The 15,643-nt window shown below is 41.4% G+C and overlaps 1 protein-coding gene across 1 annotated transcript in view; it reads right to left on the bottom strand.

Moving 5' to 3' along the window:
- The window catches only part of LOC101156116 (small conductance calcium-activated potassium channel protein 2), a 78,198-nt gene extending 64,709 nt beyond the window's left edge, over positions 1-13,489 (bottom strand). Inside the window, exons 1-2 of the mRNA XM_011485308.3 lie at positions 12,453-13,489; positions 10,886-11,995 (exon numbers count right to left, since the gene is read on the bottom strand). Of these exons, the coding sequence (XP_011483610.1) occupies positions 10,886-11,974 (1,089 nt within the window). The 5' untranslated portion in view covers positions 11,975-11,995; positions 12,453-13,489. The remainder of the gene's footprint in view (positions 1-10,885; positions 11,996-12,452) is intronic.
- Between the last annotated feature and the right edge of the window lie 2,154 nt (positions 13,490-15,643).

The following is a 15,643-nucleotide window of genomic DNA, read 5'->3' as shown; positions in this document are numbered from 1 at the left end:
TAGAAGGCCGAAGCTTAACCCCTGAGGTTAAAAAGAAGCACAAACTTAACTCAATGACTTTGGGTGGATTTGTCTGGAGCTTCGGTGACAGAAACCAAAGCCTCCCTGAAAGCCACCAGCAGTGGATTGTGTCAGATTTTGACAGGTGCATGTAGAATACAGTCAGCAATGGAAAAACATCAATTTTTCCCAAAATAAAAATAGTTTTCTGCAGGACAACATGTGTTTATTACAACAAAAATGTGCACATGAAAATAAAACAAATAAAAACTCTAAACTGAAACCGTTCTCAATAAACCTTTTACAGTTGGCCTAAATCCTAACCAAGTATAGCAAATATTGGTGCATTTCTAAAAGGTTTCACCCTCAAATTCACAAGTTTTAAGAGAATGATTTATTTTTATAACACTACATACAAACTATATAATTTCTGCAGTAGTTTAAATTTGTGGTATGGCGTACGGGAAAAACTAGGAGCAACATTTATCGGATGTATTTTATTAATTTTCTTACATTTTTATACTCTTAATATTTTATTAAATGGGTCTCTTGATTTTTGAACTAATATCAATCCAATAACATTATATCTAATATTAATTTACAAATGTTTAATGATGCTACTCAATTCAGTTGATTTTATTTTGTATTAGTGATTTATCTTTGCTCATTTTGTATTTATCTTTTAAGAAAAAAGTTACATACCCTTTGCATCATGTCTGCAAACTCTAAAGAAAAAAAATTTTTGTGTCTCTTATTTACGGTTCAGTTGAACGACCTATAAATGCCAGAAAAAGAAAGAAGAAGACAACCTCACAAAGGGAATAACTACATGGCCTTCAAGCCTGAAAACATTTCTTTGCGCCCTGGAAACAAAACTTCCAACTTTTGTTCCAGACCTGTTGTGGGATTTTGTGACATCAGAGATTGTTCCATCCATGAAGAATTCATCCTGCATCTCCCCTTAAAAGGAGATCAGAGACTGCCTTCGTCAAAATCCACTTTAAAGTGTCCATATAACCTGAACAACACCTAGAGTCTTGCTACTCTTTTTTTCCCTGCAGGTTCACTGATCTGTGAATATTTGTTTGCTTAGCTTGCATTGTAAAACCTTACAGGCCATTTATGGATATAGCAATAAAACTGCATTTATCTGCAGTGCTTTGTGGATGTTTCACTGAGTACTTTTCCCAATTCAATTATGTTTTTTTTAATACGCTTAAAGCCTCACAATCAGCTCATTTATTCTTCATGAATTCATTTTTTAGCTTTTTCTCTCAACATTTGGCTGCAGTCACGCTGGTAGCTGGAAACTCGGGATTAGGAAGAAACATGAACAACAAGCTAACATCAAATTAAAGCAGGGAGCCATCCAGGTGGCATTCTCTCCACATTTCCAAACCATCTAAGCTGGCTCTGCTCCATGTGGAGGAGATGCAGCTCTCCTGCTCCTTTGCCACCTGTATCCGGAATCGTAACCATTCTTCTACATCCCACAGCTCATGGCCAAAAGTGAAGGCAGGAATACAATCTACTGCTATGTTCTCTTTTTGCCACAACTGACCGGTAGAACCGCTGCACTACTGCAGACCCTGCACTGACCTGTCAGTCAATGTCACACTTTTTCCTTTCCCCCCACTTCAAAGCTGTACACCCAAATACTCAAACTCCGCCGCCTGGGAAAGTGAATCATTCCTAACCTGGATGTGGCATTCTACCTTTAAACCCCAGAGAACCTTGGCCTAAAACCTGAAGGTGCTAACTCTCATTCCAACTGCTTCACACTCAGCTGCAAACCCCTTTAGTGAGAGCTGGAGGTCATGGCTTTAAGAAGCCAAAAGAACCACGTTATCTGCAAACAACAGAGGTGGGATTCTGAGTCTCCCAAAGCCAAACCCTTCAGGCATTTGGCTGCACAGAGAAATTCCGTCCATGTTCAGAAACAAAGGGACAAACTTGCAAAATTGCTGTTCATGGTGATGAATCCTTTTTCTTTAACATGTTTTTAACTTTTAAAAACACATTTGCATCAACAACTATAGGGTCGGTGCAGATGAATTAACTTATGCACTTATAACAGTCAGGATTGTTCACTACTATCCCCTATTTTCTGGTCTTAAAGAACCACTCTTATGAAAATCGTGTTTTTAACATGTTTTTTGTTGCATTTTTCTGATGATGGAGGACAAATAAAAAGAAAATTAAAACTGACCTTTTGAGTATTTCTTTATTCGTGTAGTTGTGAATCAGGAGCAGACAAAAAATGTTGAAAATGAGAAAGCTAGTGGAATCTACCACGACAAGCCTCCAGCTGCCTGCTCCACTTCATTCCGATGCATCCTCTTGCAGTGAACTGTACGGCTGAATAGCATCAATACTGCTCACTTTTTTGTTGCACCACTAATGTTAGGTTGGGGTTATGAGGAGCTGTAAGCTAGCAGGAGAGAGTGTAAACAAAGCGTTAATGAGAAATGAGGACAGGCTTACTTTTTTTTCCAATTTGGTCAAACAACGGCATAATGATAATTTGAAGACCAGTAGAAATGCTTTCACAATAGATCAAAAGATGCTCAGTGTGGGACTTACCGGTATCTCATTTTTGTGCAGAATTAACCAGCATGCTTTTTGAGTAGTACCAAAAAGAAAAAGTACATCCCATCACTTCTGAAGTGTGCACCAGTTCCTAGTCACCTTGAGGAGCAATTTCCAGATTATTTTATTAGATTAAAAATGTTTTAATGATCTTTGGCCTTGTCTTTTAATTGCATTTACCATACGAACCTCACAGTTCAAGAGTCTGGACAAAAACCTCACACGGCCTGGTTCCAAATTTACAGGCATCTCCTAATGAAAAGCTTTCCAAAGGATGTGAGGAATTCATCTCCTGTGGAGAACTTTAAAAAAAGCTATCTTTGAATCTTGCATTTAATTGAAATATTGTTTTCTATTAAATCTTCTTAGGTTTTATTCATTTATTTTGTGCGTTGATGTGTAGATTTTAATAGTTTTATGCTCTTGTTGGAACATGTTACGTAAAAGTATTATTTTTCCAACAATAATTGGAATGTCAGAATAATTGCATAAATTAGGTAATTTCTTTTGCATCCATCTTCTCCTGATTCATTCTGTGCAGGGTTATAGGATACTGCAGCCTATCCAAGCTACTGCGGGGCAAAGGCAGGGTTCATCATTTAGTTAATTTATTTATAAACAGTTTTAATTCAATAGAATGTCCTACTTGTTTTTTTGTTTGTTTTTTAACTCATGAATCTTCTCCAGTTTGACTGGGTTATATTTGTGGTCAAGCACTTTTTGATGCAAAATTGTATAAAAAGTGAAACAAAACTGGATTTGATTGGATCTGTTTGCACATTTAACCTGCTGTTTTTTTTTTTTTTTTGGACATATATATGTTTTTTTTCCCTTTATTGTTCTGCTCCTCTTAAGTGTTGTGTGCATTGATCAGAGACTGCTTAACCAGCATGCAGAGATAATGAGCTTTTTTAGCTTTCTTATTTCAGTTGGAAGGCAGCCACTCAGCCACCTACACAGAGAAGAAAAAAAAAACACCCACTTTCAAAATACACACACTCGTGTGCGCAGGTAGTAACTTGAGGGCTTTCCCCAGCTGTAACCACCTCACTCACACAGATGTAAAGACAAAAACGTGTTATCAAAATGTCACTCCTGCAGTTATGTCTCTTGCAGTATATTTAAAACAAATATAAATAAATAAAAACGTGTGTGTGCGCGTGAAAGAGTGTGTTCTAATGATTTAGCCTTGGAATTTTCTCCTGTCAAAGTGAAGCCTTTTTGCAATCAGTCTCCAGGGAAACAGGCAGTAGGCAGAGAAGCGATTTCACCTTACCAGGATAAACACACACACACACACACACTTGAATTCACACACCATTACAGTCACACACACTCAATTAAATCCAGACAAAGAGAGATGTGAACACACGCATTATCAGCTGCATTCATGGGCTTTGACAGACTAGAATGGCAGAAAGTCACACACTCTACACGTGTGTGCAACATAAAGGCTGCGTGCACTCAGCGACATGAATGCTTCTGTTGTTGCAGCATGATGCAAGTTTTGAAACATCCGTGGATACCACCAGACTCGGTATCGCTGAAGACTAAAACAAGCATATTTGTACCTGTCAGAGAAAAGGCTGATAGACTCCACAATCCTATAGAACAGTGATGAAGAGCAAGCAGTTGGAAGGAAAAAAAAGGTGGAGGAGGAAGTAGTCAGATGGCTGATTGCTCCTGTAGAGAATATAGATGCAGCTGGAGAGTCCCTGATCATCATCATGCACCTTATAAAAGCAGCATGATGCCACTGTAGGATTGCAGCTTCAGATGGATGCTATTCATTTCGGTTTAAAAAAAGTAAAAAATAAAAACAGGAAACGCATCGCTGACAACATCGCAAAGGCTTTTGCATTCATTTGAGTTGGTGTGTTGTGTAAAAATGCAGAAGGGAGCTCAAATTTGTGCAAATGATGCTAGAGAGTGCAGCACAATGATAGGGCATTCTACAAGTGGGTACTCCTTGGTACTTAATGGTGCGTGTGATGCACTGGTTCTGCTTTTTCCAAGTTTCTGCTAAAAAAAAATGGAAGAAAAGCAATCCTTTAATGCCTTGACCCTTCCCAGCACTATCACCCCCCCCGCAGCATTAGAAAAACATCACAACTCGCAGAAGAAGAGCGGTCACGTAAATAAGTGGTGGAGCAGAAAAAGGTCCAAAAAGGTCTACCAGTAAATGTTTCAGAGAAATGTCATAGATAGAGGAGACAAGGAGAGAGTGGGCATGTTTGAGGAAATGGAAATATATTTTAAGGCTCTCTGTGGGGAGGGACAAAAGGACACAAATCTTACCTCTAAGTGAGAAGGAGAAGAAAAAGAAGACTAGAACAGAGGAGTACTACTGAAAAGATAACCTGACATCAAAAATCTTGCGAGTAAAAAAGCAAAAAATATTTTGTCTCTTCTTTTCTTCCCAAATCAACCAACAAACACAATGGATTTCCCTTAAAAAGCCTAATTATAAAATGTACTACAAGAGCCGCCTGCACTTTAACAATATAAAACTGCAGTACTTAGACGCAAGAAATACAAATATTCTGAATTAAATACAATGTTCAAAAATGTCAGGAGTAATGGGCTGATTTAGCGCACCTGTTCACCTGCAGTTTTTTTTCCAGAATAAAGAAAACTTTATTTATAAAGTACTTCTCCTGAAAGTACTTTACATGATAAAATAAATTATTAAAACCATAGTTAAAAATAGCAACCGTACTAAAAAAATAACTAAAACCTAGTGCACATACACATCCCACAAAAACAATCAGTCAATAAAAACAAATTAAAGCATATAAAAACTACTTAAAAGCTTTGTTTTGCATGAGTTTTGTGTATGGAGAGGATGGGCAGGTCCAGGGATTTTTTTTATTTTGCTGCCTGCTACACTAAACACGTTCACCTGGATCGATTTAGGAACCCTTTAAAAATAGTTTTCTTGTAACAAATGTTTTATGCTCAAACACAAAAATTTTGCTGGCCTGTCATATCCTTGGATGTATGTATATTTCTTCACATGAAAAGCATTTAAAGAATGAGATTTCTTTAGCCTTTTAGAAAGAAAACAAGCACAGCACAGATTGTGTGTGCTTTAACAGAAACACAATTTCACAAACCTGGATCCACAATCTCCCTGTTTGCTTGACAGATGGCTGTGATCTCCGCAGAATATCCAACAATTTCCATCCATCTTTTGTGATGGTTTCTGCACTTAACTGCCCTGTCATCGGTCTGAAAGCCTGGCTCAGCCACACAGATGGCGATGAGTTCTGCTTTCAGGACCCAAGTTGTGTGAACATCCCTGCAATGATGTCACAGTCAAAACATAATAACTAACGCCTGTAAGGATTGGATGGGGAAACCTTACCAAAGTCCTCTGAAAAGGTGCATTTTACATAGAAACAAATCACCTTAATTCATTTATTTTTATACTCTTATTCCTGTCCAAGTCACAGGGTTGCTGTAATCTACCGAGGTACTGTTAGGTGAGAGCGGGGAACACCCCAGACAGCTCACCAGTCAATTGCAGGGCCACACAGAAACAGGCAATCACACCCCCACACACACACATTCACACCTAAGGGACAATATTAGAAACACCAATTAACCTGTGAAACTTGTTTTTGGACTGTGGGAGGAAGCCGGAGTGCCTGGAGAAAACCCACACATGCACAAGGAGAACATGCAAACTACACACACAAAGGGATTCGAACCAGGACCTTCATTTTTCTTTTTGCCCTGACAGGAATTACTATCAATGAAGTCATTTGGTGTCTCCTCAAATTGTTCCCTTAACTTTACGAATATATGCACTTTGTTGATTGAAGTTGCCAGCTCGGACTAAAGGAAAACAAAAACGTACATGGAGCTAGGACCTTGTTGCCCGTCGAGGGTACCCTCTACATAACAAGCATTTTGATTCACAACGTGAATTCACAACTATTTGAATAAAGAAACACTCAGAAATGCAATTTGATTATTTTCTTTATATATGCCCTGGATCATGAGAAAAATGTTACAAGAACATGGTAAAAACACCAATTTTTCATTGGTGTGGGTCTTTTAAGGTTATTGTCTAATGGTCAACAGTCCATTTAGACTTGTGGTTCTATAGAGAAACAGTTTTAGTAATAGGTCATTTATAAAAGACTTTAGACATCAACCACCTTTAACCAAATGTTCATATACTACTTTTTTAGTGACTTCTCTGCTTCTTTATGTTGGTGACATTGTTAGACCTTGTCTACATTTTGCAAAAAAAAAACTAAATTTATGAACAGACAGCTGCTTTAGTGCACACTCTTAGTTGATACCCCATCCTTCTGCATTACACATGTGTCAGCTGCATGTCAGGTGAATTTGACAGCAGCTGTGCATTCCCTCAGAACAGCTGCGTTGAGTCACAGGCCTAAAATATGGCATGGAGCACGGCCCAAGGGAGCCGCAAAGGCCTCTGTGAAATGATCCACTCATCTGACATTGACAGGCCACATGCTAAGGTCCCATGTGTCAAAGAACCTGTAGTTATTCTCAGTAAGGAAGGCACATCAGCACCGGCCACTTGACAAAAGGAACTGTTCCACTGCTGTTTAACAGTGATAAGGAGGAGTCCCAAAACATGTGAAAATACCTTTAAACTCCAAACACATACAACAAATATGAGGATTTCTAAAACATTTTACAAGCTATAGTTCTGTGAAAACTCCCTATTCTGCCTTAGAGCAAACTACTTTAGTTCTTATTAATAAATGATTTAATTAAGAAATACCCATTTTGCATAATTTAAGGATTTACAGTTAAGGGATTACCAGGCAGAATGCTTTTTACCTCGCACACATAACAGGTCTTAACCTGGTCTTTCCAGCGATCCGTATGAAAACTAAAGAGGTTGCCAAGGTCAAGTTGGGAATTTGCTGCTTTGAGTCTGTAATGTGTCGACCGAGTTTGGGAGTCAAGTTGGAGCGGTGTTCCTGCGCACCCATCTGCATGCTCCGTACCACAGAGTCACGAACACTATGTCCTCCTGTGTTAACCTCTCTCCCTTGAAACATCCCAACACAACAAAACAAAGTTGCTTCACACAAACCAACCCACCCCATCTGCTTCCATTGCTATTCTACATCTCTATTTTTGGGAACTGGATCGAGCAGCTGGACCTCCTTGAAGGAGCTTTGGTAGAGACAAACGCAGAGGCAGAGAAGCATTCTGCAACAAAGTTTACAGATATGAACCTACTAATTATCATCTTGCTGGTTTTAAAGATCCACTCTGATGAAAATTGTGTTTTAGGCGTTATGTACTGGTGGCAGTTCTCTCAAGGTGGAGGACATAAAGAAAATTAGGCGCAAAATTTGCATTTCTGTGTATTTTTTTATTCAAATTGTTGTGAATCAGGAGTAAATGAAAAATGCTGTGTATAAAAGTTTGTAGATGTGATGTAGGAGCTCCAATTGCAAGCCTTAAGCTTCCAGGTCCAGATTCCGATTCATCCATTTGCAGACAAACAGATCCATGTATGTCTTCATTTTTCTTGTCCGAGCTCAAAACTGCATTGCTGGATATCTCTGATATTACTCGCAATTTTTGTTGCACCGGTAATGTTAGGTTTGGGGACAACATGCAGGACAGTAAGCTAGCGGGACAGAGTGTAAAGAAACGGATGATGGGAAATGAGGACAGGCTTACACTGGGCCAACAGTCCCACCTTGAACTTAGAGGTGAACCTCTACTGAACTCCTGCCGCTCTGCCGAAATTATGTCCTAGAAAACGACGCAGGTATTTTCATTATGAATCCAAACAGCATAATCATAATTTGAAGAAAAAAAACCCACTGGGAATGATTTTATAATAGATAAAAATATGATCAGGGTGGGTGTTTAATAAAAAAAACAGTTATCATGCTTTTGATTTTGCAATCCACACAGAATGAAGTTTCTAAAAAGCTAAAATTAAAATTATCGCACCTCTTCATTGTTGTGACACAGTCGTTTTTGGGCGTTCAGAGGTGGACAGCACATTTGTAGGCGAGTGATGATCAGTAATCAATGGAAGAAATCAGTCAGAGGCTCCTCTTCTACACTTGTTTAATCCGCCACCGCTTGAAACTCTACCTTTCCCAGAGCTGTCCTCCCATTCATCTCTCCTTCCGACCTCTTTTTTATCTGCATGATCTCTATCCGTTTCATAACAGCTACCACTGGGTTTCTGTCCACCTCAGTTATCAAAGGAAGGGTTCGAGCAGTCTGAAGGGTCTTCAGTCCCTCTTGGTCTTTGTGCTTCCAGCAGTTGTTGAATCACGTTTATCTCCTTGGATCATCTATTTTTAAAGTGCAAGACTCTGAGATATTTATCCAATTTGTTATTCTCATACCCTGCATTAAAAATGTGCTATTGATTTCAGATGCTTAAGCACAAAGATCATTTCCTTCTGTGGATTAAAACCTTTTAATTTTGTTTTGATATGCAACCCGGTCCGTTTTCTACGACTGCAGCTGAACATAACTTGAGGACCTAAATCGGGCTTTTCATTATCGCCTTTAGTTTCTTCTCTCCTTCCACAGACTTTCATTCTCGCCCAGTCGCTTCTCTCTTCCGATCACACTCCCCCAGTTTTACGCCCACTGCAAGAGCAGAGGAGCTGAGGGAGTGATAAAGGGAAGGAGAAATTAATGAAAGGAAGACAGGAATAAGGAGAGCCGGATAAAAAGGCACACACAGAGTTAGAATTAAAAAAAAGGAGGAAACAGAAAAAGAGAACTTAAAAGTGTCGGCCATCTCCTTCAAGGAGGAGAATGGGCCAATAGAGGAGGGAAAAAAAATGGCTGGGGGGAACTAAAAGAGCAATTCAGACCATTTTCATTAATATAAAGCTGCTTCTGAAAGAGGTTTTCATTAAGTACCTGGTGGGAGACGGGGCAGACCTGGTAGCACTGTGCCAACCAATTCCTGCAGCAAAGACAGTGGCAGAAAGTGCACATTTCTATGGGATATGTGTATGTTTGTGCACCCCCATGAAACAATGTGCTCACTGACCAATGAGCAGCTACTGCATATAAGAAAGTAAACCCGATGGGATGAGGACAGGAGAACCTTTGCATTCAGGAGTTGAGAACAAGTACCCCTAAAGGTCTCCGGTTAACACACATACACACCCAAAATAAGCACAATATCAGCCAGGGGCCAGATCTGCTTATTACACTGCCCATTACAAAGACAAATGAGATCCTGGGCTCCTGCTGATAATCTGTCCCCCCCATACCCCCCAACGTCCTCTGCATCATTGCATTACATCACCCGGAAGCAACAACTTGTCAAGCTTGGTCATTGCATTTACCCCCCCCCCCCCCCCCCGCCCCTCTCCAAACAACACGTTGGTCGCAATGTTGGTCTCAAATACGACCAGCTGAGCTAAAAATGGGGTGTGGGTTGAGGGCTCAACAGAATAAACAGTTCATTTCTGCCTGGTGACCTTTGTTACAAGACCTCCATTCAACGTTTGTTGTCACCTGGCTGGCTACCAGCAGCAAAGAAACCAAAAGGAGAGCAAAAGTGAGGTAAAGTTAACGAGGCAGACTGCAGCAACGGAGCACCGAGCAGCAACCGTGGTTTGACAGCCAGGTGTGACATTTGTGAACTGGGCTGTCACATTAAAGAAGCTCTTCTGCAGTTCAGGATTATTCCTCCAGAAGGCTTGAAGGCATGTGAGAGACAGATTAAAGGAAAGAACAACAGAACAGACAGAAAGCCGGTCAAAATCAATGCTGCAGGAGGAAACACATACTGACTTTTAGTCTTCACACACAGAGCTATTTTGTTGTCTGAAAATGTTTTTTTTAAAGCACTTTGTTGTAATTGAACAATTTCCCATTCAGAGTGAAAACACAAATGCTAAAAACCATCATCAGTTTTATCTGAGCGTTGTTGAAATTCCTAACAGACATCTCTGTGTTTCAGGATCAGCTTCTGCCTAACTGTTGTAATATTTCAGTAGAAGTCAGAACTATTAAGGGAACTATTAAGGTATTTCTATTTAACTCTTTACAAGAGAAAAGGAAAAAAGAATGATCATAGACGGTCTTTTCACAAAATCCAAGTTGCAAACTTTGGTGCAGCTGTGGTTTATTTGCCTCTGCTTATGTGCAAAAAAAAACAACACTGCTGTTTTAGTGCAGTCTACTTCATTTCCCACACTCCAATGCTTCCTTGCAGGTTTACCCACCATATCCAAGTTGACTTAACTTCATCATCTTGGTAAAACTTGAAAATGTAGCCCCAAGCATAGCAGGTAAACCTCACCTTACTGTACACGCCCCAGGACAGCTCTGTCTCAATCACCATGACGACGATCCCAAACATCCCAAAGATGAGAGCGTAGTCGCTCAGCCTCTTCCTCTTCTCGAACAGCGCCCTGCGATGTCCCAGCTTGTAGCCAATGTTTTGGTTCTTTCGTTTGCTAGCCTTGGAGGTGCTCCCCCTGGCTCCAGTGCTCGCCGCCCCAACCCCTGCCTGCCTGCTGCCCCGTCCCGGCTGCACCCGCCTGCTCTCCACCAGGGCGTGGTTCTGGTGATAGATGGACATTTGGTTGGACGAGGAGTCAGTGATGTCATACCCTCCTCTGGGGTATGTTGAGTCTTCTTTGGATGAGATTACAATTTCTGGGGGGGTTTGAATAAGGAGTTGGTTGGTCGAGGACTGGGTCACTGAGCAGGCAGAAGGGGCGTCTCTCTGTCTGTCGTGTCCTCCGGCAACTGATAACCCAGCTACTGCCGAAACGGCGCCCTCTTTGGTTTCGCTGCTGCTTTCTGATTCTATAAGATTTCTGCGGGAGGCACTCAGGCGGCTCAGGGGCTTCATGACCCCGCCCGTGTACTTACAGGAGCTCATGGCGATCTCTGTGAAGGGGTTACTGTCCCTGCGGTGAACTAGAGGGCTGGCCTGTCTGTGTTTGCTCCCCCTGTCTCTGTCCCGCTCTCTGTCCTTCTCCCGCTCCATGGAGGGCGAGTGGGAGGAGTAAAACAGGGCGTTGTAAACTGGGGAGTTTTCTCCGCTCAGGCTGTGCTGCGAACCCAAGCAGGATGACAGCGGGGTGCTGGTGGGGTGCAGGGCATTGGGGATGGGCGTGGGCAGAGGCTGGGTTCCAGAGGAGGATAGGGGCAGCTTGGGGAGGGACGCTGGAGGCAAGCTGGGCGTGGCAGGAGACGGCGTTGGGGTGCTGCCATTTAGACGGTCGAGGCTGGAACCTCCCATGTGGTTGGAGTGGTTTGATCCTGGCTGGTTGCCGGTGGTGGAGGGATGGGATATGCCACCTAGGGGAAGAAGGAAGCGCTGATCCTCATCCTCACTGCCACCCAGCAGAGCCAAGCTCAAAGATGGGGGAGGCTCCATGGTCAGAGCTGCAGCACCTGTCTACAAATAAACACAAAGAAAGAGACAAACTGTGAGGAGTGAGAAAAAAAAAACACTTTTTCTCATCAGGGAAGCCAGGGGGAGCATGTGGAGCAACAGAGGCACCACAACTGGGGAATATGTTCCTCCTTGAGTCACATTTGAGTCAGATGTGACTCCCTCATTGCTCCTTCCTCTCCGTTTCCCAGTATCTTCTTGTTCTCTCACATCTCACAGCGCTTCAGGCAGTCTCTTCTGCAAAATGTCATCTGTGTTGGTCTGGATAGCCAAGAGGAGGGTGAACATCGCCTGGCATCACACCATGAGGATGCCATTCCTCATGGAGACTCAAGGAGAATCACTCTTTCAGTTGTGTCAGTGTGCATTATAGCTTCCGTCATTCACATGATGATTGATCCAAAACAATAACCTAATTTCAGCATGATATAACCACACTCCTCCAGCTCCTCATACCTACCTCCGACCTTTTCTCTCTGTTTCTGTCCCCAGGTTAATAGTCTTCAGTCACTGGCTAGTTGAAATCAGACCTCCAGACTTTTTTCTTTCTCATGTCTCCACATCCATCCCATTATCTTCTCTTCTCGTCTCCTTTTAGGTCCTCCACAGGTCCTCCTCCTCCTCCTCGCCCCCTCGGATTGGCGCGTCGCTGTCCACAGACGCCGCTCACACTCCAAACGATGAGTTCGTGTTTCCCTCAGTCATCGCTGTTTGGGTCGATGGGGCTTCGATCCGGTCAGGGACGATCGGCACCAGACGGGGAGGAAGCGTAATCCATGGTGACTGGGTTCTATCAGCCAACCTGTGGCTGCGCGCTCCAGAAAATCATGTGCAGCGGCATCAACGGCAGATTCAATCACAAATTATCATAAAAAAAGGAGCTTTCCGTGCGCGCGCGCGGTCTGAACAAACAGCAGAGAGGTGGGGGGGGAGTCAATGATTTCAAAAATAAGAACTAACAAAAATACATATATGAACCCATCAACTAACGCTGAATGTGCGCTTGTGTCTCCAAATCCGCGTCTCGCCCTCTCCTCCAACTTCTCTGCCTCCTTTCTCCGCCTTCAAACCCGCCGGCCGCTCCTATTGGCCGGCGCCCGGACGCCAAATCAGCTCCAAAACAGGTGGCAGGGTTCGCGCAGCCGCCAAAACGGAGATGTGGCATTTATTCGCCCTGGATTTTTTCTGCTTTTATTTATTAATAGAAAGCATCGGAAAGTAAATATATTTGTTAGTCAAAAACCTCCAAATCAAAGCATATGTTGTCTGAGGGCACTGCACGTGCAGAGGCCAATCCTATAATCCCACAGAAGACTATTCTACCTGGATTGATCAGATTTTCATCATGATTTGCTGGCATTATTTAATCAGAACACACAAGGATCTGTGAGGTTATCTGTCTTTATAGTACTCCGGACCCTTTTCCATCAGTTTTTACTACTTTACAATTGACTCTAATAATTTACCTTTGACCCTTTGACAGCTATTGATGCATTAAACCATTTTGGCTCCAAAATTGCCTTGATATGAAATCTTCTTGAAAGCAAAAACACTGGTGATTTTTTTAATAGATGGAAATAAATTCAGGCATCAAGAGGTTATACCAGTTTTTTTGTTCCATTACTTATTATCCATCTTTTTAGTACAACCCCTGGTGTGGGCGGCCGTGGTGCAGAGGTAGGGCGGTCGACCCATGATCATAAGATTGCAGGTTCGATTCCCGCCTTGCACGCCCATGAGTCGAAGTGTCCTTGGGCAAGACACTGAACCCCACCTTGCCTCTGGTGGTAGGCGGGCGCCTGTGTTTGGCAGCGGAACCGCCACCAGTGTGAGAATGTGTGTGTGACTGGGTGAATATCATCCAGAAATTCTTGAAAATTTCATAAAAAAAAGTAAGATCAGTTTTTATATTTTGTATCCGTTTTTAAAAAAAATCCAAAAACAAAGCTAATAAAAGTCAAAACAATGTAAAATGTTGAAGCTCCAATTAATTAATGTTCGAAGGATTTATTGCAAAAGGACATGTGCAATTATGTGTGATAACTGTTGTTATGTTTGTTTAAAACCAAAACTGTTGAAGCTATAGGCTACGTTCAAAGAGCCTTTTTGAAAAATTCACAGTAAAACTGAATTAAAATGTGTGTATTTTCATTGTAAAGAGCAGATGTGATGGGAAAATAGACAGGCAAGTGCAGGTATAGACTCATATCACTGAAACCACAGGCCAACTCTTAACACAATTGAAGTGGGTTAGGAAGAAAAAAACTCTAACTTACTGTGAAGATTGTGGTATTTTAATTTTAGCTAGTATTTTTACAAAATACCATTAAGTCAGTCAATTAGAAATCCAATCAACAGGATTGTGGATTTAGACATTTTCTGATCTCAATTTTGCTCTTTATGTAACCCAAAAAAATTAGCTTTCAAAAAATATTCTAATGTGCTAAAATAAAACGCCTCACTGAATTATGTAAAACTTAACCTTAAATGTTCTTTGGGCCTCACAAACAGTTTTTAGTCATGACAACAAACCAGAAAAAGCAATAGAGACAGAGTTTGACAACACAATAAAGCAGAGCTGATGGAAAAGTGCCAGAAGCCCAGAAAAACAGATTAAACTGTTAGAAAATAGAAGTGATTTCAGGTCTTTTTGTGTGTTTTTTTTTTTACAAGTCCTAATATTGCCAACAGGGGTTAGTGATCCCTGAGGGAGAACGGAGAGTTTGAGGTAAAGAAGCAACAAGGAAAACAAAACAATCAACAACTGCTGATTGAAAACGTAGGTAAGCAGGCTGTCAGGTGTGAAGATGGAAGCCAAAGAAATTTGAGATATGAAAAGTGAATAACAGAAAGAGGAATAATGAAGAAGGTTGACAGTTGCTATGCCGACCCAATAGTCTACAGATGAGCTCTGCTTCCATCTATCTGTCTTTCTGATCTCCCTGTGAATTTAAAGCTGCATCAAAGCCTACAGGAAATGACACTGTATAAATCACATAAAGTTCTTTGTGACACAGCAGGCAGGTGGGTGGGAAAGAAAATGAAGGAGGAGAGGATTGAGCATCAGGGAGCCTGTTGAGGAAATGTGGGATTTCGGTCAAGGCAGAAGTGATTACAAGAGGATTACATTTAGATCACAAAGACACAAAAACAACAATCACTCGCATTTGCAGAACTCCTATTTGCATTTAAGGCTATTCCCATTTTTCCCCACCACTTCTCAGCTGTGTCTTTTCATCAAAGGCAAAGGAAGACATTCTGTGCTCAAAAAGAATCACTAGATGGGATTAAAAAATGAAATCAATACCACTCCAGACTCTTAGAAGTAAATGTTAAACTTTACTTGCAAAGGGCAAAAAAAAAACAGAAAAACAGCTAATAAGTGCTAAAAGGAAACCTAATTTAATCACAAGTGCAGCAGAAACTGAGGCATTAGATTTTTAGGAGCGGACACTCTTGCCAAACTCTTGGAAGCTTGAGTTTGAAGCAACAGTTCACAGAGTGGGTGAAGAAATCCAGCTGAACAAGTGGGGAATGAAACAAGCCAAACTCAATTAGGGGGAGAGATCTTCGAAACATTCACATGCTTTCTTTTAAAGTAAAAACAGGCTTCTTTGTGCAAAATGTAACTCAATAAATGCATGAATTAAG

Source organism: Oryzias latipes, chromosome 16 (assembly GCF_002234675.1).
Source record: "Oryzias latipes chromosome 16, ASM223467v1".
Classification (NCBI taxonomy): domain Eukaryota; kingdom Metazoa; phylum Chordata; class Actinopteri; order Beloniformes; family Adrianichthyidae; genus Oryzias; species Oryzias latipes.
The sequence above is the reverse complement of the archived record's forward strand: the minus strand, read 5'-3'. Positions and strand labels throughout refer to the sequence as shown.